Source organism: Ailuropoda melanoleuca, chromosome 3 (genome assembly GCF_002007445.2).
Source record: "Ailuropoda melanoleuca isolate Jingjing chromosome 3, ASM200744v2, whole genome shotgun sequence".
In the NCBI taxonomy this organism is placed as follows: Eukaryota; Metazoa; Chordata; class Mammalia; order Carnivora; family Ursidae; genus Ailuropoda; species Ailuropoda melanoleuca.
Genome location: NC_048220.1, coordinates 138,155,777 through 138,178,608, shown reverse-complemented (window position 1 = coordinate 138,178,608; position 22,832 = coordinate 138,155,777). Strand labels below are relative to the sequence as shown.

At 38.2% G+C, this 22,832-nt stretch overlaps 1 protein-coding gene across 1 annotated transcript in view; it reads right to left on the bottom strand.

Annotated features, from left to right (window-relative positions):
* CTNND2 (catenin delta 2) overlaps window positions 1–22,832 on the bottom strand; it is a 966,176-nt gene that overhangs the window by 789,168 nt on the left and 154,176 nt on the right. Inside the window, exon 2 of the mRNA XM_034657085.1 lies at window positions 4,303–4,439. Within this exon, the coding sequence (XP_034512976.1) occupies window positions 4,303–4,439 (137 nt within the window). The remainder of the gene's footprint in view (window positions 1–4,302; window positions 4,440–22,832) is intronic.

Genomic DNA, 22,832 nt, shown 5'->3' with positions numbered 1-22,832 from the left:
TTGGTGGACCTGAGACCATGTATTTTGCCTCTCTCCCATTCTCATGGATGAAGTGTCTTTGTTCCAAAAGCCACTCTCTCCACTGATACACTGGATCTCACTCACTCTCATCTACCCAGTGACTTTTCTCCCTGAAATTATTCCCTCCTTCTCGAGCATCATTAATTTCTCTTTCTATGGGCCACTGGCATCATCATAGGGATATCTCCCATCCTTAAAATAGAATCCCTTCACCATTCTTACCCCTTTAAGCCACCCTACCTTATGGGCTGCTGTGCGTAACGAATGGTTATCAATCACCCCTCTTAGTTATTTATCCAAATCACATGACCACCGTCATCATATGCCGGACCAACATCCTCCCCTCCTCTTCTGGTGAAGGACACTCAAGGAGAGGAAAAGGGACTTAGGTTCTTCTCTCTTAATGCCCCATAGAAAAACTTGGTAACTTCTACATCTGAAACTAACGAGACAGATATGTCTGAAATACAGAAAATTACCCAGAGAGTATAACACAAATCAAGGTTCTATTTCTGCTCATATAAAAGTGTAAAAGTCACCAGTTAAAAAGCAATCAAGATGGCAAATTAGAAAAAAAGGAAAAAAAAAATCAATGAACATCTTTTCATTGAGCAATCCATGGCTGCTGGGTTCAAGGACTCTAGGACTCAGTTTACAAATATCTCAGTCATGCCACACATGTCATGTGGACGCATTTCATGACTTAGGGCTTGTCATGACTTAAACTCATTCTATGGTTATAAACCAGAATTATTTCTATGCAATGTTAACTGCCTGCCTAAAAACTTATGTTCTTAGTCTCAGTAACATTTTATTTCAATAAACTGTCAAAATGAGTTTTCTTTATACATGTACTTCCTTTATTGCCCTTTATTGTACTTTGCATATATAAAGTGCTCAATACATTTAATGAATGAGTAAATAAATTATGCAACCTATTACTTGGCAGTTAGCTCAGAATATATGCCTCCTCTGATAAAGAATGACTTCTCTCCCACAGTACTGGTGTCCAAGGAGACAGGACTAGGGTAACACGTAAGAGTGATGCCATAAAATTTCTTTCCTGAAATTCTCTAACTTAAACAGAATTTTTAGTCCAAAAAAAGCTACTTTCTCATTAGTATCTAAAGAGGACCAGACAAGCAATATTCAAATGAAAAAATTTATAAATATATTATGTACATAATTATTAAAATCATAAAAGATACTAACTTTCAAAGTCGCTTTTCTTTCATCTCAGCTAATTTTTTTTTCAAATACATTTAATTTAGCTTTAGCCCCATAGATAATAGTCTAGACCTCAGGAAAAGAGATGATGGAAACCTTAAGAATAGTTTATGACAAAAATCCCCAGTGAAGGAAAAAATTGCTTGTCTGCAGCAGGCTACCCCAAGGAAGCCCAGGCACCTTGCTGCTTGTTGATTTTGCCACATGGGCAGATGCTGTGCACAGGACCTGATGCCTGAGCCTCTAATGAAGGTGCTTCAAGCTGCTCTACTCACCTTCCAGGACAGACTTTCATGCCTGCTCACAAATTAGTTACCAGCCAATAGGAATCTCACCTTTGCCATCCAAAAATGGACAACTGACCTATTGTGATTATTAGAAAAAACTCTTCATGGTAAGTTTTTATTAAATCCTCATCAAGGATTTGGAGAGGCCATTTTATTTACAGTAATGTATTTCTGCTGTAAGTAGCTTATCCAGACATCACCATCTCAGCTCAAGTGGTATTTCCTACTATCCAAATCCAACTAGGATCTATTCCAGTCTCCCAGTTCTTTCTCCCATTTTGGATTGTCTTCCCTAGCCTCTATATCCTCTGCCCAGTCCCACCTCCATCTAATTGTACACATGTACAGTACCCAATGTTAACAGCTTGATTTATTTCCTCCTGCAGTTTTCTAGATGTTCATAAACATTGTAAACAACACAAAATATTTATTATTGTCTTTTAAAAACAGGATAATACAATGCTATGACATTTCCTTTCTAAAATCCTCATGGATTTTTCAAAGGTGTAATATATAGCTCTAACTCATTTTTATTAATAAGTACTTAAGAAGGATATAGTTTATATGAAAGATATCTTTTTTTCAATTCTTCATCAATGAATATTGTTCGACTTTTTTACTATCCCAGATAATTCTGCAATAAACATCCATATACATAAAATCTTATGGTCTAGATCACCCATTTCTATACTACATATGTTAAGCATGACTAACCAAAGGTTACTGAACACTGTACATGCCAATTCACAGCAACATATCATTTTAAACAAAGATTACAGCATTGCATATTCCCGTATGGAGTGATAAAGATTATGAATTTCCTTAAACTTTAACCCTAGCTAGATTATAACATATACTATTTTTTAATGTTTGTCTATCTGATAGATTAAAGAAAATCACATTTTCATCTTGAATTTTATAACCCTGATTACTACAGTAGAGTGGAAAGCATTTCCATATAGTTATTGGGTTTTTTTGCATTTTTCTTCTGTGAACACCTGTTCACATTTTTTGCTTAGTTTTCTATTCTGCTATTTTGTTTTTTCTTTTTTTCTCATCAACATTAGGAAGCATTAATATATTAACTATATCAACACTTTGTCATATTTTGGCACATATTTTCTCTTGGCCTATTTTTTCTACTATTTTACGTTGAATATGTCCTTGTGATTCTGAACCCTCAGTCATGTCCTACAGAGAGAACATTCTTTCTATTTTAGACCAACTGGACACTACAGTGATGAGCATGTTTGGTAAGATCAAACCTCTCTATTAAAATTTCCTTGTAACTCCCATATATTTATGCTTCCAATACGATCTATTTTGTTTGATCCAGTTTGCCAAGGAAACAATCAGCCACAAGGTCTTATTACAACAGCCTCAAGTTTATATCTTAATTTGGGAGAGAGTAATATTATTACGATAACCAAGTTTTTTTTCTACGTAGGATCACAGAACGCCTTGTCCTTTATTCTTAATTACTTTATGTCTTTTGATAAAATGTTACAGTTTTCATCAGACAAGTCCTGTCATTTTCTTGTTAAATTTACTCCTTCTGTTTTACATTTTGTCCATACTCTAAAGGTAATGGGTCAGCAAGACTTCTAGATATATGAATAAGAAACCATGACATAAACCAGCTTTCACAAAGCGATAACTTGATTATGGGAACTGACATGAATCTTTGCTCCTTTCTTCTATTCCCCCTCAAAAATAATCAGCAAACTCTCAGGGGTGGGCTTTCAGAAGCAAACTAATCCAGCAATACAGCCCGTGCCTCAACCCAATTCCCTGCTTACTGACCATTTTCACAAACCAGATTATCCATTAATCTATTCAACTTTCCTCTGTGTACCTACTTAGCAGCACACTTCCTGCCCCGGTGACACAGGTTTGACTGATAGCATCATTGATCCCTTCTGTCAACGGATCTTCCCTCAGCCACTCTATTGAGAGCAGGACCACTGACTTCTTTTGCGTATTCAGCCTCCCTCGAATCATGTAACCCAAACACAGGACGCTTTCTCAACTTTTTTAAAATTATGATTTACATTTTGGCACATGCTAAAAGAAGTGAAAAAAAATCTTGATTTTCCAGCTTTCTTTGATTACTTACCACCTTTTATTTACAAAACACATGACTTTTAAGAAATAATTTTTTAAATCTATGACTTCAGATTTTATTTACTTAGCCATTTAAAAGAAAAGGAATGTTGGAGAAAGAATTATTCAGATTGTAATTCATTTTATAGGGAAAATTCTAAAATGCCTTCTTCCAGGTCCATTTCAGAAACAGTAGAAAACTTCTAGACCAATTTGCTTCGACCCAACACAGTATTCATCTGCTGTCACCATACTAATTTTTTATACTTGTGGATATATTTTGATTGTTGATTAGACTTTATATTTTCTTTTCTTTTTTTAGACTTTATATTTCCTAAAGACCAATTATTTGGCCTCATGCATATAACAGTATTAAATGTCAGGTCCATCACCAAATCTACCAAAATTTCACCCAGTTGGGAATTTTAACTGTAAAGTTCCCCCCCCAGTGGAATATTTTTTCAAGGAAAACTGCCTAAATCATGAATTAAAACATAAAGTCAAAAGTAATTATAATCCCATTTTAATATTTTTATAATAAATACCAACATTCTGCTAGAAAATCATGATTTTCTTTCAATGTCACTGAGTCATCCTTGTTCATCTGAAAGAACAATTTCTAATATGTTCCCATGAGTAGGTCACAAAAATGGAATGTTTCTACCTGTTCTTTGACCGAGGCCAGGATGGCGGAGGTGGTTTCCGTTTCAGAGCCATCCCCATTGGAGGTGGTCAGGCCAGGGCTCAGGGAGCTGGTCTTCTCTGAGGTTGACGAAGGCTGGTCTGGGACAGGCATAGCTCCTGCAATGCAAAAGGACATGCTTAATGTGATAGGATGTGGCCACTGTACACACAGACATAACCATCAGGCAACTTTAAGCAGTAACCTTTGGAAAAAAATGAAAATTATGAACTACAGAGAAAGCACATGACGTCATTATAGAACGGGAAAGAATACAAGTAAAAGGAATGGTTTCTCCTCTATCACCCCAACCAAATTCCAGGATATACTCACAGCTGCATGTTTTGCATTTGAGTTAGTGGAAGGAGAGATAATAAGAAGCAAAAGGCAAGTAAGATAATAAGAAAGAGTAAAGAAATGAAGAAATACTGAGTCTAAAAAAAAGAAACCAGTTGAAGTACCATTTTGCTTTAGCCCAATTCATAAATGGACACACAGGTACAACTTGAAAAGAGCATCCTAAAAGTTATTTTTTTCCTATTATCTTTCTCAAACAAGTAAGACCAAAGTACTTGTTACATATATTACCTAGAGATGCTTATCAGCAGGGGGAATAATAATTAAGCAAAGACAATTTTTACCAGGGCTCTACAAAATCACTATTCATATAAAAGTCTGGGAGTAAACAAAGGTGGTTTTCTTGCCTAGAGCTATCATATTACGTGTCCCTCCAGGAATCAGTGTTATGTGAATGTTAAAAAGTATTTCCTATTATACTGTAACTGGGCAGCCTGGCTTTTACAGTGAGCAATATAACTTCCATAGGAACCTTAGTGCTCTGATACATTTGTTAATAGTTAATAATTTAGGGCTACGCTGACTGAAAAGGGTTCTATTCCAGAATTGTTTCAAGTATATGACAAGATGTGTCACCTAATTTTCTCGTTGTACACTGAAACTTAGTTTTGATTTGTTTTCATTTTTTAAGTAAATTTTTAAAATAATATTACCAATAAGGATTAGAGTAGCATTGGAATGATACATGTGTTACAAACAGAACTTATAGGAGGGTTTGGGAAAACAATATTAGTCATCAGGATGTGAGCAAAGAAAAAAGATCAAAGTAAACATAGTATAGCAAAATGCAACCCTGGCTAAAAAGCAGAATGCATTTTAGGTGATGGATACCAACAGGATGAAATGATTGAAATAATTAAGGTGGTGGGGTTGGGAAGAGAAGAATAAAGTACACTTTCGTATTCCACTTGCTTTCGTATGTACTATTCGATCGAGCCTCATAATTATAAGGATTTAGATAAACAGATCAACAAACATTGTGCCCAGGTAACATAGCCTGAAAGCCAAGCCCCTCTAATTAGGAAAGGTTTGAGAGGTGGGGGGAGGGGACAAGGGCAGAAAGCAAGAAGAAAGGAAATGGCAGCTCTTGGGTGCGATGTCACTCCCCTCCGCGACCCACCATCTCCACTTGTATCTATGTCAGTGGTTTCCAAAGGGGGACTCTACACAAGGACAGCCTGAGGCCGAGAAAGGAGGAGTCTTGCACGTTTTAAATCATTATTTTCACTTTCATGTTTTCTAAATTTTATTGGGCCCATGTGAATCCAGGTTCTGGACTAGTATGATTGCCAACCTGTTTTTTGACAAAGAAATTGTCTACAGTCCCAAAGGTATTTATATAATTGGGCCTAGAACTCAGGTTTTCTCCCTTTTTATTTCTATTTTAGAGTCCTTTGATGTGTTGGCCTATTTCCCATAATCTGGGCTGCTGCCTCATAAATGCTAGTCTAAACACCAATTTTTATAAAATGCTACTCTTAAAAGTATGAGAGAAACCTGTCATAATAAAATATGGGATTTAATAGGCAATGAATCTAGGTATATCCTTGGGCACTGGACAACTCTGACCCACACGCTATACGGAATAAGTAAGTCTGTTTATCTACCCCCCTCTCTCCTTATAGCGACTCAGAACAAAAGTGAAACCTTCGAGCTTAACCCACAGTACGGATCTAAGGCTACTCAAGACAACCTCTGGGCCTGAATGGAAATGACGCGGAATAATTTTCACGGCTCATAATTTTTCACATCCAGACTTAATTCAACCACTGGCCATCCCTGTGTGGGAATGGCTAAGACGGCCCAACCTCCACTGCCGATTGTCTAAGCTCCCAGCACGAAAAAAGAAGGAGCACCACGTGAAGCCACCAGAAGCAAGCCGTGGGCTGCCGCACGGTAAGTGTAAAGAGCTGTGAGCCTTCTGACTTTGCAGTAAATGGCCAAGCACTTTAGTTTTAATGAGAACTAATCCACTAAAATTAGTAGTTAATCTGTGTTAAATCCAGGAAACCTGGAAAATGTAGGGAGACAAAAGAAAAAAAAAAAAAAAACCAACAACAAAGGAAGAGCAATCTTCAGTAATTCTGGCATCCCAGATAAGTATATTTACTTTGGTATTTTGCTATAGGTTTCTTGATAGGATTTTTACAGGACTTGATAGGATTTTTTTTCTGATTTAACTCACTCTGTATAATGAGATTTACATAATGGAGTACTACTAATGTAGTGCTTTTTGATGTTTTTCTTTAAATTTTTGTTCAGCAACATATCATGAACTATTTTTTTTTTTGAGAGAGAAAGCGTGCACACGAGTGGGGGAGGGGCAGAGGGAGAAGCAGACTCCGCACTGAGCAGGGAGCCCGATGCGGGGCTCGACTCCAGGACCTTGAGATCACAACCTGAGCGGAAGGCAGACGCTTGACCGACTGAGCCCCCAAGGAGTCTGCATCATGAACTATTTCTTACATCAACAAAAATTATTCTACAGTTTAAAAATGTAATGAATTGCTCACCTGGGCAGCGCATTTCCTAAAAATGTAATGAATACTTAGCATTCATAATGCACCAAATTTACATATCTTTTGTCATTTTTATCCCATTTTTACTGTGACATTTTCGATAGGCAAGTTCCTAGAGGTGGTATTGATGGAAGCAGGAAATGGTGCCTGTTTCAGACTTTTGAGAGCCCAAACACATGTCCCTGCCTCCGAGCTGGTGCAACAGAGCTGCCCACCAGCACCGCCGTGGGCACGTCCCCTCCCCTGCAGCAGAGCTGCCCACCAGCACTGCCGTGGTCGTGTCCCCTCCCTGCCATGTTAACAATATTGGCCTTTATTATCCTCTTCTGCTTTTACCAATTTGATACAGAAAAATTCATCCCTTTGATTTGGGTTCCCTTTGGCAATGAGTACAGTGGACATTTTCCTACAGATTCTTACATACAACAGCTCTTCATTCTCTTTATGCAACTACTGGGTAAGAAGTCTTTCTAGTGCTAGCGGAATGCTAGTCTGCAAATTCCTGAACTGAAATTTTGACTTGGTAATAACGAGTTCCGTGTCCAGAAAATACAAAACAACAAACCATACTGTACGACACCCTCACATGCATGAGCAGCTATATTGACTCCTACCTATCTGTGATCCCAACCCTACCCCAAATCCATATGCTGAAGCCCTAATGCCCGACGTGACTGCATTTGGACATGGGACTTTTAGGGAGGTAATTAAGGTTAAATGTGGGTATTAGGGCGGGGTTTATAAGGGAGAAACTCTTGTCCTTGCAAAAAGAGGAAAAGACCAGAGCTCCTTCTCCATCCTGTGAGGACACAGAGAGAAGCTAGCCGCCAAAAAGAGTGTTCTCACCAAAAACATACCAAGCCAGCACTTTGATCTTGAACTTCTGACCTATAGTACTGTGAGAAAAGACGTTTCTGCTGTTTAAGCCCCTCTGTCTACTGTGGCATCTTACTGTGGCAGTCTGGGAAGACTAATACAAGCAGGGCTGGGTTAGTCTCAGCTTCCGTCTCTTATTCCCCCATGAGGCGACTATGGGGGAGCCTGGGAACCAATGGTAGCAGGGCGGTACCATCCCGTCCAGCGCTCTGTTGACACGTGCATCTGGGATGAACCACAGCTGTCAGAGAAAGGCCTGTGCTGCTGCAAATCAGCAATCTGGATAAATCAAAGCTTACAAGAGGGTTGTGCCCCACTGATGTGAAGTAAGCCAGAGGGACAGAATGCTATCTAAAGGACATCCCTAGTACTTTCACAGATGATGCAATAAGAAATTCAGAAAAGTTGGCCAGGATGATGATAATAGCAAAGGCAGGTAGCCCCCATATACAGAGTGTCCTTCTCAATTTGAACTCTTATGTCCATATGTGATAAGATTTCATGAATACTCTATGAAATACTCTAAACATTTATTTCCCCAACATGAATCACTGTAAACTTACATTATACTTGGTAACATGTTAAAATTTTATGTGCACTTTAAAAGGCCAAACTCTCTTGCTCTCAATTCAAGGACTTCATTCAATGCTCTATTTTATTGACCTCCATCCCACAAAATGAAAGTGCAAATCTTATTTTATATTTTATGATTCAAATTTGTTCCTTCTTTAGCCCCTTCTGCCCAGCAATGGACGACTTTATTGGAGGAGGTCATCAAGAAGACATGACGATAGGTTAACCCTGGAGCTAGACCTGGGGCCACTGGAGGCTCCCTACTCCCTCCTCTGTCCTTCGGATGTGCGTCTGCTTGCCTTTCCCCCTCCCAGAAGCTGCTCTAAGAATACAGCCTTGAGGTAGAAATGTGGCGCTGAGGTTATCCATACTGGGTATGTGACTGAACCTGGTTAATACCTATATAAACTTTTAAGATTCTGGCCAGTGGCTGCAGAAATCTACTTGTCCTGTAGCCACCCAAGGTGAGCCTTGTAAATAAGTTCACTTGCCAACCTGCTGCCTACCAGTCTAGAGTGTCTGCTTCTTTCTCCAGTCTCTCCCTGCCCTCTGAGTATGGAGACCAGTTTGCAAACCAATAGACTTTGACATCAGATATGGTCATCTTCAACAATTAACTGATGGACACTGGTGTCATACACTCATTCAATTCAATGACCAACCTAGCATTCTCATACCACCATTAATTTGATGTCCTCCTCTCTGGTTCAGTGATAAGCTCCTTGATGAGGTCTTTGCTCCTCTTGAGCTGCCTGCCCCCAATTTGTAACCCATGACCTCTTATCATGTCAAGTGTCTTCTCATTCCATCACTCCCAGGCCCTCATGCTATGTTGTCACAGAGACCTGTTTCTTTCTTCTCCCAGGTTAGCAGGTCCCACCTACTTCAAATTCCAGGATCTCCAAATCCCTTGCACACTGTGGGATTCAATAAGTATTCCATTAGCTAGACTTGCACGGTCTAATATGGTAGCCTCTAGCAACATATGGCTATGTAAATCTCAGTAACATTAAAAAACCAGTTTATTAGTTGCACTATTCACATCTCAAGTGCTCAATGGCCATACGTGGCCAGTGTTGACTGTACTGGATAGTAAAAATGTAGAAAATTTTCATCATTGCAGAAAGGTCTATTGACCTGCACCCAACAGTCAATTCCTTGATGTAATCTTTCATCTGCATCTTTGGTCCTTGGCAGTGGATCATGAGAAGGGGTCAGATTATAAACATATTTTGAAGCGAACTGTCAGGATTACTGATAGGTTGCGTGTGGTAGTGAGACAAAAAGAGAAGAGTCCAGATGATTCCAGGGTTTGGTCTGAGTGACTGGCCATTAGCCAAAATGTTGACACTGTGAGTAAAATGTATTTCAGGCGATTGAAGGTGATCTGACATGCAAACTTACAACCCAAAACACACCTGTCTGTGACTACTCTTCTTTGCTGTTAACATCTCGGCAGCTGAGCCGAACTCAAGTCAGAAACTACACTCTGATATGAATTAGGCAATGTAAATATTGAGGACTTCTAAACACTGCTTATCACATCTTTTTTCCCCTCTTCCTTTTCTTTAGGCAGGTCCCTTTTTATCTTTTACTTAGAGGTGCTAGAAACTTCTAGAACTCTTCTCATCTTCCTTTAGCTTTCGCCAGTGGCTTCAACTTAAGACTCTCAGACATTAACTTCCTTGACTCTCACACCAAACTAACAAACGCCATGTGTGTGTGGCCACATCTAAAGCTATTTACTTTCCTCATGTGTCTACAGTGCCCCTTCCTGTTCTTGATCCTATGTGCTAAAACACAAATATATTAGTGCAATAGACTGACTTTTAGCTTCACCTCATCATTAGGCATCACTTTCATAATTTTCCATTATGGTTGCACCCAAGTGAGTAAAGAAACTGGCCATGAGAATACTCCAAATATTACTGTCACATATAGATATGCAATCATGCATTTACACACACACATTTATGTATCCAATTTGATATTTTAACATTGAATATAATTGAACGTATGGGATTTTTAGAACCTTCCACTCACTCCACAGGCGATATGTATAAGATTATGATCACGTCGAACTGAAGAAGAAGCATAAGCTGTATTATTAATAACGGTCGCAGAGAACGTGTAGATTCGTATAAATTAGTGACATGAAAAACACAATAGTGAACACCTCAGTTGTGTAATCACTCTGGTCACCAAAATTGCAATTCGGTATTTGCAACTAAGATGTCATGAATATCAAAACCCAACTCAATAGGCAGAAAAATAGGCACAGAGAAATAGGCACAGCATTGTTGTCTCCCAGATGCACTCTTCACACATAAAAGTATATCCATCCTTGCTTCTTCCTTTTAAAGAGAAATTTAAAATTACAGCTTGTCCTAATAATATATTAGGACAACATACTAGAATAATTAATAGCCATCAAAACTCAATATCACTAAAGCAAAAACTCAATCTGTCTCAGTCTATGTTCAATTCCCCACATCTAGCTCACTATCTAATAGAGAGCAACCCGTTAATAAGTATTTGTTGAGGTAATATACGATCTGTGACTGTAAAATCAATAATGGTCGCTTAGTAGAGCATGTAACATTAAGTAAAATGGGCTTTGCATTAGGAGCGTTTCTCTGAATGGTATTTGTTATGACACCTTTTAATTTCAACTCGAGAAAGCTGCTTTTTTGAAACCTTATGAGGACTACTGTATGGCTTGGCCTCAGTCAAATGCCAGAGAATGTATACCCTTGGGTTGCTGGCTTCCTGGGTAGAGGCATCAATCAAGTAGGATCCAAGACTTTCTGGAACTTGATGCTTGCAACTCAAACTTAAAAACAGCATCTGGCAATATTTATGGAAAGCACCATGTAAGCCATATTCAGAATACACAAGTACAAGGCAAAGCCAGGAGGCAGACACATGTCCAATTCTACCTGATAGTTTGGCGGTGAGACAAGAGATGTTATTCACAGAATCAGAGACACCAGGTCACTCGTGGCTATGGTGGAAGATATGATGACTGGGTGGAGAGATGTGGGATCTGAGTGTTAGAGTCCCATGTCGAACACAAGGGGATGACTGTTCTACTCGTGTGTTGAGAGAAGAGGGAGTGGTAGAAAGTTGAACATTACATGGAAAGCCAGGAAATCCACCTTGAGCTGTTGCGTGAGTCATTAATTGCCGAGGAGGATGGGACCAACCTAAACATCACCACAGACATAAGGCCCACCTGAATATTATTCTTAGTGATATAAACTTTGTCTGAAAATAAAGAGGAAGCTTCTGTAGAGACTACAGAGCAGGAGGGGACAGCAGCGCTCATGCTCGGCACAGATGTGTAAGCTGCTGACAATATGGGGCCAGTGAGGACAGGAGAGGGTCTTCTCGGTGTCTCACACTCCTGTCTCCTAAAGCATGATCTCAGGCATTTTCATCGGTGACCTTATGACATTATATATGACACTATGTCAACAATACATCCATCTTTAAGAAGTACTGAAAAGGTGGTGCTTCTGGAAAAGGAGCCAGCAGAGGACAGTGAGGAGTTGCCCCTCCTGCCCCGGCCACGCTTACAACCTGAGGTGGAACAGGGGCGCGTACTGTGACCACCCAGAGCCAAGGTCCGATCCCGATGGGTACGCTGCTAATAGTGAAATGTGAAACAATGACATTAGTAAACCTGGGGTAGCATGTTTTTGTTAAGTGTAAATTTTAGTTCATACGTGAAATATCTTAATGTGAACATTGCCTTTAAAATTGAAATGTGCTCTTCTTTTAAAATTATGATTGTTTTAAAATGAAAGCATGAATCTAGTAAACAAAATATCACATTGCACAATGATATAAAAAAAAAAAAAAAGAGTGGGATCTCACAGGTTCCTCGATTGCAATCAGGGTGCCCAAACCTGCGTGAAGGGAAAAGCTGAGAGAAGACAGTGGCTTGACCCGCCGACTTTGGAAAGGCAGAGGGTTACTGGCAGAGAGAAAGAATCAGAATAAATCTATAAAATGAGGTGAGGAGGGCAGGAAAGGCAGCACTGGGCTGGCGTTCAGGGAGCATCAGGGGCGAGCCTGGAAACACCAAGAGGGAGGGCACGGGGGTGGCAGCTCTGCTGTTGGGACTTAATAATGCTTTCATTCACAAGTGGCAGAAAATCCATCCCAAATGGCTTAAAGAAAAAGGGGAGCAACGGTCACATTAAGAAGCATCCCAATTTCAAAAACATTAAAAGATTTTTAAATCCCGAAAGACGTATAATCATTAGAGCTCATCATGATAAATGTACTGTCTGAGGAAGGTTCCCGTTACAAAGGTAACATTGAGGAGGAAGGGAGTGATATTGTCAAATTGTTTAAAAAGACTGCAGAGAAGAAGAAATGAAGGTGTGGAACCATGAAAATAGAAACAAAGTAATGACTATGGGTAACATATAATATTAAAGTAGTCAACATACATACCTATTTCTACGAATCCTACCTCTGTCTACTTTTACAGCGGGAATGTATCTGGATGAAATTACTGATGATGACAAAGACAATATAAAGTTTCAGGGCTCATCATCACTAAAAAACAGTGACCCACTTCTGAAATCAATAACCATCCTAGCTCCCCAGACATGACAAGGCTGTTTTTACCAGCCAATTTCATGGGTTTGCTAAGCTAGAGGGACATTTCTCCTTATGCCAGAGAAATAAAGTCCGAGATTCTGTAATTACAGATCCATCACAGTAACAGTAAGGTGAAGAGAAACTGAAACAGGCACAATACCTTAAATGTTGGCTCTCCCTGACTAGGAGGAAAAGTTCTAAAACATTCAATAATAGAGGCTCAGCGGTAGCCTGACTATTCTTCTGGCTGAAACCTCAAAGCAGCATGCTTAGCTCCGCTCCCAGTACAGTGCTGGTCACACACAGTGACTGCCCAGAACACGCTGTCATGGCCAAATGCCCCAGGCACTGGAGTCCCCTTCACACAGCTTCTAAAGCCTCACCAGCATCTCTGACATTGTGTCTTTGCAAGATGCCAAACAACAGCATCTAAGCCTGCAAGTGAAAAAGTGTGCCTCCTCAAACATTCTCCCTAACAATACTTGAAACAAATATTCAGGTTTCCATTTTATGTTCTCCTACTTAATCACAGAGTGACAGGATAAAAACCCGGTGCCAAAAAAAAAATCATGATCTCAAGCCAGTCCACAACAATTTTACTACTGTGAACGACCAACGCAGATTGTCACAATCTATTAAACCGAAAGTCCCCAAATGCCAGCCACACACTGGCCTGTAACATGTTCTCACTCCATCGTACTTGAAAGTGTCCATTCAAATTATGGCAATTTGCCCTTCATATTGATTCCAAATACATACCTGCCACTTGACAACTTCTCAAGATAGGAGACCTCAACCACAAATTTTTTTTTTCCAGAATTATCAATGGGCAGTCAAGGACAAAATCTTGCACTGTAAGTATCTGCACTCCCTAGAAAACATGTTTAATCCATCGAAGCAGGGAAACTGCCCATCAGTGTTTTAAATTTAATTCTAGAACAGAGTTTCAGCTACTCCTACACAACTCCAGTTGCTACCGCAGACTTAGAAATCTTTGAAATAAATCTCTCTACTAGACTTACAGGAAAAACATACATAAGGCAAAAACAAAATAGAGCCATAATAATTTTTGATAGCTATCAAGATATGCTGATATTTTTATGCACACATAAATTTTGAAATTTTAAGTGATACAATTAGCTTACTACAACACACACTTCAAGAAAAAGGTAAAGCTTTGCTTAGAAAATATATCTAAATCATGTGTGTAAAGAGCTTTCATTGTATTTGTGAAGGTTACATAGCAAAGAATCTCTCTTTATATCTCTCTATATATACTCCAAAAAATATATATATTCCAAAAAATATATATATTCCAAAAAATATATATATTCCAAAAAATAAGATATATATATAATATATATATTTATTTAATATATATATTAAATACATGTTGGGAGTTCAAATATATTGGTATGTGATCAATAAATAATCTTAAATAGATAAATGGCTGGATATTATGAAAAGGTGATATCAATCCCTAGCTCTGATTTTTGCCAATTTGTTTTCTGTTTTACTAGTTTCTGTGAGTTAAGCATTTTTTTTAAAGATTTTATTTATTTATTTATTTGACAGAGATAGAGACAGCCAGCGAGAGAGGGAACACAAGCAGGGGGAGTGGGAGAGGAAGAAGCAGGCTGTCAGCAGAGGAGCCTGATGTGGGGCTTGATCCCATAACGCGGGGATCACGCCCTGAGCCTAAGGCAGATGCTTAACCGCTGTGCCACCCAGGCGCCCCGAGTTAAGCATTTTTTGATTCTACATATAGGTGACAGTGTATCATAATTGTCTTTCTCTGTCTAACCTATTTCACTTAACATAATGTCTTCAAGGTTTATCCATGTCGTCACAAATTGCAGGATTCCCTTCTATCTCATGGCTGAGTAATATTTTACATACACACACACACACATACACACACACACCACGTTTTCTCTATCCACTCATCCAAGTGTCCGTTGATGGACACTTAGGTTGTTTCCACATCTTGGCTACTGTAAGTTATGCTGCAATGAACGTGGGAGTGAAATCTCTTCAAGATCCTATTTTCATTTTCTTTCAATATATACTCAGAAGTGGAACTGCTGGGTCATATGGTAGTTCTATTTTTAATCTTTTGAAAAACTTCCATAATGTTTTCCATAGTGGCTGCACCAATTTACATTCCAACCAACAGCACATAAAGGTTCCCTGTTCTCCACATCTTTCCAACACTTGTTATCTCTTGTCTTTTTGATGATGATTCTAACAGATGTGAGGTTTTGATATGCATTTCCCTGATGACTAGTGATGCTGGTACCTTTTCATGTACTTGTTAGCCATTTGTCTGTCTTCTTTGGAAAAATGTGTATTCAGTTCCTATGTCCATCAAATGACATTTTAAACTATAGAACCCATCAGACGGGGGGCGCCTGGGTGGCTCAGTAGGTTAAGCATCTGCCTTCAGCTCAGGTCATGGTCCCAGGGTCCTAGGACTGAGCCCAATGTCTGGCTCTCTGCTCAGTGGGGAGCTTGCTTCTCCCTCTCCCTCTGCCTCTTCCCCCTGCTCATGTTCTCACCTGCTATCTCAAATAAATAAATAAAATCTTAAAAAAAAAAAAAAAAGAATCCATCAGACAAGCTGATTCCAACCACAGAGAAACACAAGTCATCTTTCACTCTATGACTTGTCAAGTGGGTGTTATGCTTTCCTTATAGCACTTTATTTATTTTACTGCAATTGTAAATAAAAATATTCTAATCCATCAAATAGAAAAAGTAATTACTAATAACTTCATTTTACAAGCGGACAACAATGAGACTTGGAAAATATAAAAATAGCAAACCAAGTCTCAGAAGACAAAAGTCAACAGTGGTCAAGGATTTTCAAACAAATATCTGACATATATTATTTTGATTAGACCTCGGGATTCTCAGTGTCTGAATGTAATAGTTCTTTGACATTGCAAATCTGATTACAAAACAACACTCCTGTGTTTCAGGAAAGTTTTTTTTTTTTTTTTGTAATTTACATAAATCCTTAGGCTTTGTCACTAAGACACTAATTACCTTTGAGATCTTAGAGAGAGGGAGCCCTCTTTCTTTCTTTTTTCTTTTTTTTAAAGATTTTATTTATTTATTTGACAGAGATAGAGACAGCCAGTAAGAGAGGGAACACAAGCAGGGGGAGTGGGAGAGGAAGAAGCAGGCTCATAGCGGAGGAGCCTGATGTGGGGCTCAATCCCATAACGCCGAGATCACGCCCTGAGCCGAAGGCAGACGCTTAACCACTGTGCCACCCAGGCACCCCAGGGAGCCCTCTTTCTAAGTCATCATGATGCCAACATCTTTTTCCTGTGTTGTGAAGTCCATCATCCTCTAGGAGATCAAGCTTATTTGGATCTCCAAAGGCAATTTACAGCAAAGCTGTATGAAAAAGAAACTTTTCAATGTTTCCAGTTATTCTACACAATTATATCATATTTTAAATCTCAGACATGAGTAAAAGGGTCTGTTTATAATATCATATTTCTGATCTAAAAATAATATTTATCATTTTAAAGTTCATTTGTATCATGTTTCTACTTTACTTTATAAAATAATTTCTTTCACAATTAGATTATTCTAAGTTTGAGAAAAATCTCTTTCCAACATTGGGCTTCCCACCTCCCACTTTCTTCTTTCTCCTTTTTCTAAATATTTACAACATCTCCCACAATCAGCAGGCATCACTCTCTAATACACAAGTTGTTCCTTAACAAGAGGTCAAATATTTTAATTTTAGGTATAAAATGAGCCAATTATAAGAGTTCAAAAACATAAATAAATGTAAAGAAAATAAGCATAACTCCTATAAAAAGAAATTGTGGCTTTGTGTCCAAACAGAAAAATAAAATTTCTGCCAATTAAGTAGGAAGCTTGTACTTTTTATGTATCAGTATTTTGGTGTTGTTATTGATCTTTCTGGAAGGAGAGGTCCAAAAGTAAACTGAATTATATCTACTTTTTATGTCTCTATTTTGTTGACGAGCTTTCATGACCTCTAAAAGATGAAATTTCAATTAGTTAAGGATATTTTTTTTTTTAAGGGGAAAAAAGGTTTAAAGATCTATCTAATGTAAAAACCTTAGTGGGGCACCTGAGGGGTTCAATCGGTTAAGACACTGACGTTGGTTTCAGCTCAAGTCATGATCTCAGGGTCCTGAATCGAGCCCTGTGTTGGGCTCCATGCTCAGTGCAGAGTCTGCTTGAGATTCTGTCTTTCCTCCTCCTCCTGCCCTCCCCCCACTTGCTCCCTAAATAAATGAATTAATGAATAAATCTTTAAAAACAAAAACAAAAAACAAAAACAAAACCTTAGCAACCTGCAGGGATTATTAAAAGCACAGTAAAAAGCACTTGAGATTGAATCTTTTTTATACAAATGTTTAAGGATCTTAAGAAAATAATAGTCAAAGATAAATCAACATATTTGATAAAAATCCCAAATATCCAAACACTGTTTAAGTATATAAATTTTGGTTAGAAAAACCCTAAATATTCTCTTACATTTACTTTTCCCACAATCAAGTATTTCTTAGATGAAAAAACAATAAAAAATGAGTAGCAGTGTCATTACCAGTCCTCACAGTTATTCAAAAGAATAGTATCTATGAATATATGGTAGTAACAAATTAGGTATTAGCTATGGTGGTATATTTAAAATTTTAAGTTACAACTGAACAAATATTTTTTACAAGACAATATAATAATATTAATTGTGTACTTACTATGTACTCTTCTCAGCTCTTCACCATTACTAACACCGCTAATACAGCAACTGTGCTACACTTCTGTTATTATCCCCATTTTGCAGATAATGAAACTGAGGTCCAGAGAGGTGAACCTCCCCTAAGTAACAAGGGAAAAACTATTGTTTAAAGGCATACACCCTATGATTCTTATCACTATGTGCTGCTAATCTATAGAACATCTTTTAATACTGATACTATTTTAGAAAATAATTGATTAATTTAAAAATAATTCACTTACCAAGTGTGGGCCAGGCTCAGTATTAAGCATTGAGTATTGGATGCAAAAGATGAATAGGAGGAGGAAGACGAGTCATGGGGAAAATAATGAAAATAAAAGTTGGATCTAGTGCTCACTTCGGCAGCACATATAAAAGTTGGATCTATAGTGTCGATCTTTATGTGGTAAATATACACAATGGAATATTATTCAGCCATGGAAAAGAGTGAGATCTTGCCATTTGCAACAACATAGATGGACCTACAGGGTATAGTGCTAAGTGAAATAAGTCAGAGAAACATAAATGATTTCACCCAAGTAAAATTTAAGAAACAAATGAACAAAGAAAAAAGAGACCAAAAAAAAAAAAAAAAAACAACAAACAAACAAACCAGACTCTTAAACATAGAGAACAAACTGGTGGTTGCCAGAGGGGAGGTGGGTGGGGGGTGAAACAGATAAAGGGGATTAAGAGGTACAAACCCCCAGTTACAACATAAATAAGTCACAGAGATGAAAGGTGCAGCACAGAGAATACAGTCAAGAACACTGTAACAGCCTTGTCTAGTAACAGCTATGACTATTCTTATGGGGTAAGCACGGAGTATGGGATAGAATAGTTGAACCATTATGTTGTATACCTGAAATTAATGCAACACTGTATGTTAATTATACCTCAATAAAAAAATAAGAACACAAAAATAAATAAAATGTGGATCTTTGCTGTCAAGAGTGGAAGTCTATAAGTAAAAATGTCTTCAGAAGACTTATTTTGGTGTCCCAGTGCCTAGCACAATGCCCAGCATGCATTCTAGAAGCTTCTGTAAGTGGCTTCATTTCATAACCCTACCTGACTGGCTCCCCCTGAATCTATGGTCATCTGTCCACTCTACAAAGCCCTCCTTCCCTCACCAGAAGCTAGCTAAGTTGTCTCCAAATCCATTCATACCAGTTTAACTTGTAATTATATTATTTAAATAAATATATGTAAATCAAGGAGATATAACTGCATAAAGATTAAATTTTTGTTTTTTTAACACTTTGGTGAAACTCCTTTATGGTAATCCTTTTTTCTTTTTTTTAAGATTTTATTTATTTATTTGAGAGAGAGAGAGAAAAAGCATGAGTACAGGGGAGGGGCAGAGGGAAAAGACAGCAGACTCCCTGCTGAGCAGGGAGCCTGACGTGGGGTTGGATCCCAGCCAGGACCCCAGGATCATGACCTGAGCCAAAGGCAGACACTTAACCGACTGAGCCAACCAGGCGCCCCATGGTAACCCATTTTAAAGGGTTATGTGATTAATTATGGATGAGATAATTATAAAGGGCTAGGGATAAATTATAAGCACATAGAGAATTTCTTTCTTCAAAATGCTTCACAGATGTCTTAGGTTCCTTACTCACTTTAAAGAAATGAAAAAAAGGAAATCATGGAGGATGCAAGGAAGAGAGTCTAGGGATAGGCAGGGCTCTAAACGAATATTTTCAGGGCTCTAAACGAATATTTTCTTGGCACTCTGATGAGCAGACCCATTTTTAAATCAATGACCCAGGTTCTGTAAGGCTAGTGAACACTGGTACAATTAACTTGAAACCAAATGAGTACAGCTTTAAATAGTTTTAAAAAAACTGATTCCCTATTTTAAATGACTTCTCTTTACTGACTCTTCTCAATCTGTTGATTAAGAGTTTTTACCAACCAGTGTCTCAGTACTTATTTGTTGAATGAGTGAATGAATGAATGAATGAATGAGTGAATGAGTAGTAAGTAAGTTGATCGTTCTTAACCTATCCTGTCTGTTATGTGATTATTTAGTTGGTCTTTACATTGTATGAGCATTTGCTTTGCCTGGAATCATTTACTTACTGGATCAATTAGTCATTTATTAACTTAATTAAGAAATAAGTGGCTACTGAGACTTGATGATGTCAGGAATTCCACCAAAGAAAACGATGCTGGGTTTTGAAAGAACCTTTTGTTTCACATGGGTTCCGCCTCTGTTGCCTTGTGACTTTATGCCTGTTCCTGGCATCGAGGCAGGATGAGGCAATGCAGACTGATAGACCGCTTTTATGAAACAGTAAATACTCTAAGCACGATGCTAAATTTAAATTATACAAGTGACTGAATTTCAATTTAGAATAACAAATCTACACATCATCTTATTGGAAAATCATTATCTAATTTCTGTGTACCACACATATAATTTGCACAATTGAGAAAAAATGTCTCTCAATTAACTCTTAAAAAAAAAAACTCTCTGAACTTTGAACACAGGATTAAAGTTCCATTGATATATTGAATGAATTGAACAAAACAGAGTGAAGAATATTAATCAAAAATTAATTTGTAGGGATGCCTGGGTGGCTCAGTCAGTTAAGCCTCTGCCTTCGGCTCAGGTCACGATCCCGGGTCCAAGGATCGAGACCCACATCGGGCTCCCTGCTTCTCCCTCTCCCTCTGCCTGCCACTCCCCTTGCTTGTGCTCACTCTCTCTTTCTGACAAATAAGTAAATAAAATCTTTAAAAAAATTAATTTGTATATTTTCTTTTTAACAGTATACAATAGCAAGTCATGCTTTAATCACTGTATAGGTAACTAGAGAAAACTGAAAATTAAGTATGGAACTTTAATTTTATATATTTGAATTTGCATCATACCGCACAGACACCTAAAGTCAAGTTATTAGAGTCGTGATATAACGATTTAGGAAAAAACAACCTCAGAATAGATGATGAGCCTCGTCTGAACACAAGCTGCTCTGGGCTGGAAAAACCTCTTGAAGCTGCTATTTAAACATGCACAGGATCTAAAACTAAGGTCTTCAATAGACACAGTTTTAAACACACACACACACACACACACAAAGTGTAGCTGATACTGGTCACCAAGATCCTCCAATTTAAAATTCAAACTGACCACATAACTTAACATCATAGGCAAATTTGGACAACTGGACTCTACCAGGATTAGAAAAATGTGGGAACTGGAAATCGAGGGACTGAATCACAAAGAGAGTTAAGTGGTACTGGTCAACCCAATAACTGGAAAAACGGTGGTATCCTCATGCATATGTGACTTCTGATATGTTTAATTTTTTGTTGCTGTTATGAAGACGATAAATTGCCCCTTTAAAAGTGAAAAAAAATGTACTTGTCTTTGTTGGGATAGCTCGGTGAAATCTGAATTTCACTGCCTCAATTCCAGAGCCCTCTGCAATAAGGACATCCATTCTACATGTTCTTCTTGGCATGCAGCAAAAAGTACAGAGGCACAGGAGCAGCCCTTGAGGAAGCAGCCCAAGGGAGGGCAAGGACTCTTTGCAGATATATTTTATAAATGGGAGAGTAATGAGGCATATAGGAATTAAGTAACATTTTCAAGGTCAGACCCTGAGACTTTAATAGAGCAGAGAATGAAACCATAAGTTTTGGCTATTAGATACATACTGTAATGTCCAGAGCAAGCTCCCAATCTTCCACTCTTGCACAATGAACCAAAAGGAAGTACCTGGCACGATACAGCCCTCGTAAGCGTAATATGAAACACTTGCTTATCCAAGACATGAAATGATCCAAAAAAGAATTATTTCAAAAAGTAAATGGAAGACGAAATAAAGGTGCATTACTATTTACAAATGACAGCTTGCTTTAACATAAATGACAGTGTTCAAACATATTTCTCCTTTGCTTGCTTTTATTCTTGTACTTTGCAACGACCTTGTGAGCTTAATGTAGGGTATCAGAAATTACAAGTTCAGCGGTCTCGGAATGACCAAGAGCAAGTCCATAGAGAAAGTACATCTTCTGTTGGGCCAGTCAATTCCAAGCATTGCCCTGTGTCACGTTTTCTCCTGCTTATCTGTGAATCTGAAATCACAGATCTGAATTTGCAAGAGTATTCATCAATGGAATTATGCCTGGACAACTGTTCTTAACTTAGGGTATAGAAGCCCTTTCTGCTGGCTATTAGTAAAGGCTCATAAAAGGCAACAGAAATGAGAGGAACACACTTTCTAGAGCTATTATGTTCTGCCCAATTACCCAAGCCAAGGCAATCCTATGGAAAGAAGTAAACTGATTAAAAATCCTTTAGGCTATTTCATTGTAGGATGGTGGCCATTCTGTGCAAGTTATTTGGCTTATTAATGTCCCAACAATCTATGGGTCAAATGACTAGAGCAACCTTTTTGTAGAAGAAACAGAAGAAATGCTGACTTAGCTGTAATTGTCTGCCAAATTTGGCCAACTGGCTGTACAAAAGCTTCCAAAGTGAGGAATAAAGAAGAGGGCAATGACTTACTTGAATGCTCTTTCAATCATTTCATAAAGGTAAATTTACTCATCTAACTTTAAACATCCTCAGTGCAAGAAGAGACATCCTTAGAATGTACTTTTCGGTGTTAAAAATAAACACAGAATGATCTTCAACACATGTAACGAAAATCTGTTGTCTTTGTCTCGTTAGCCCTTCTCTCTGCTTTTATTAACTGAACCTTGATTTTCCTGGAGGGAATTATCCATCTTAGGTTGCACGAGATTTCTTGGATTCACAATGAAGGGTTCCCATCCATGGTAAGCGA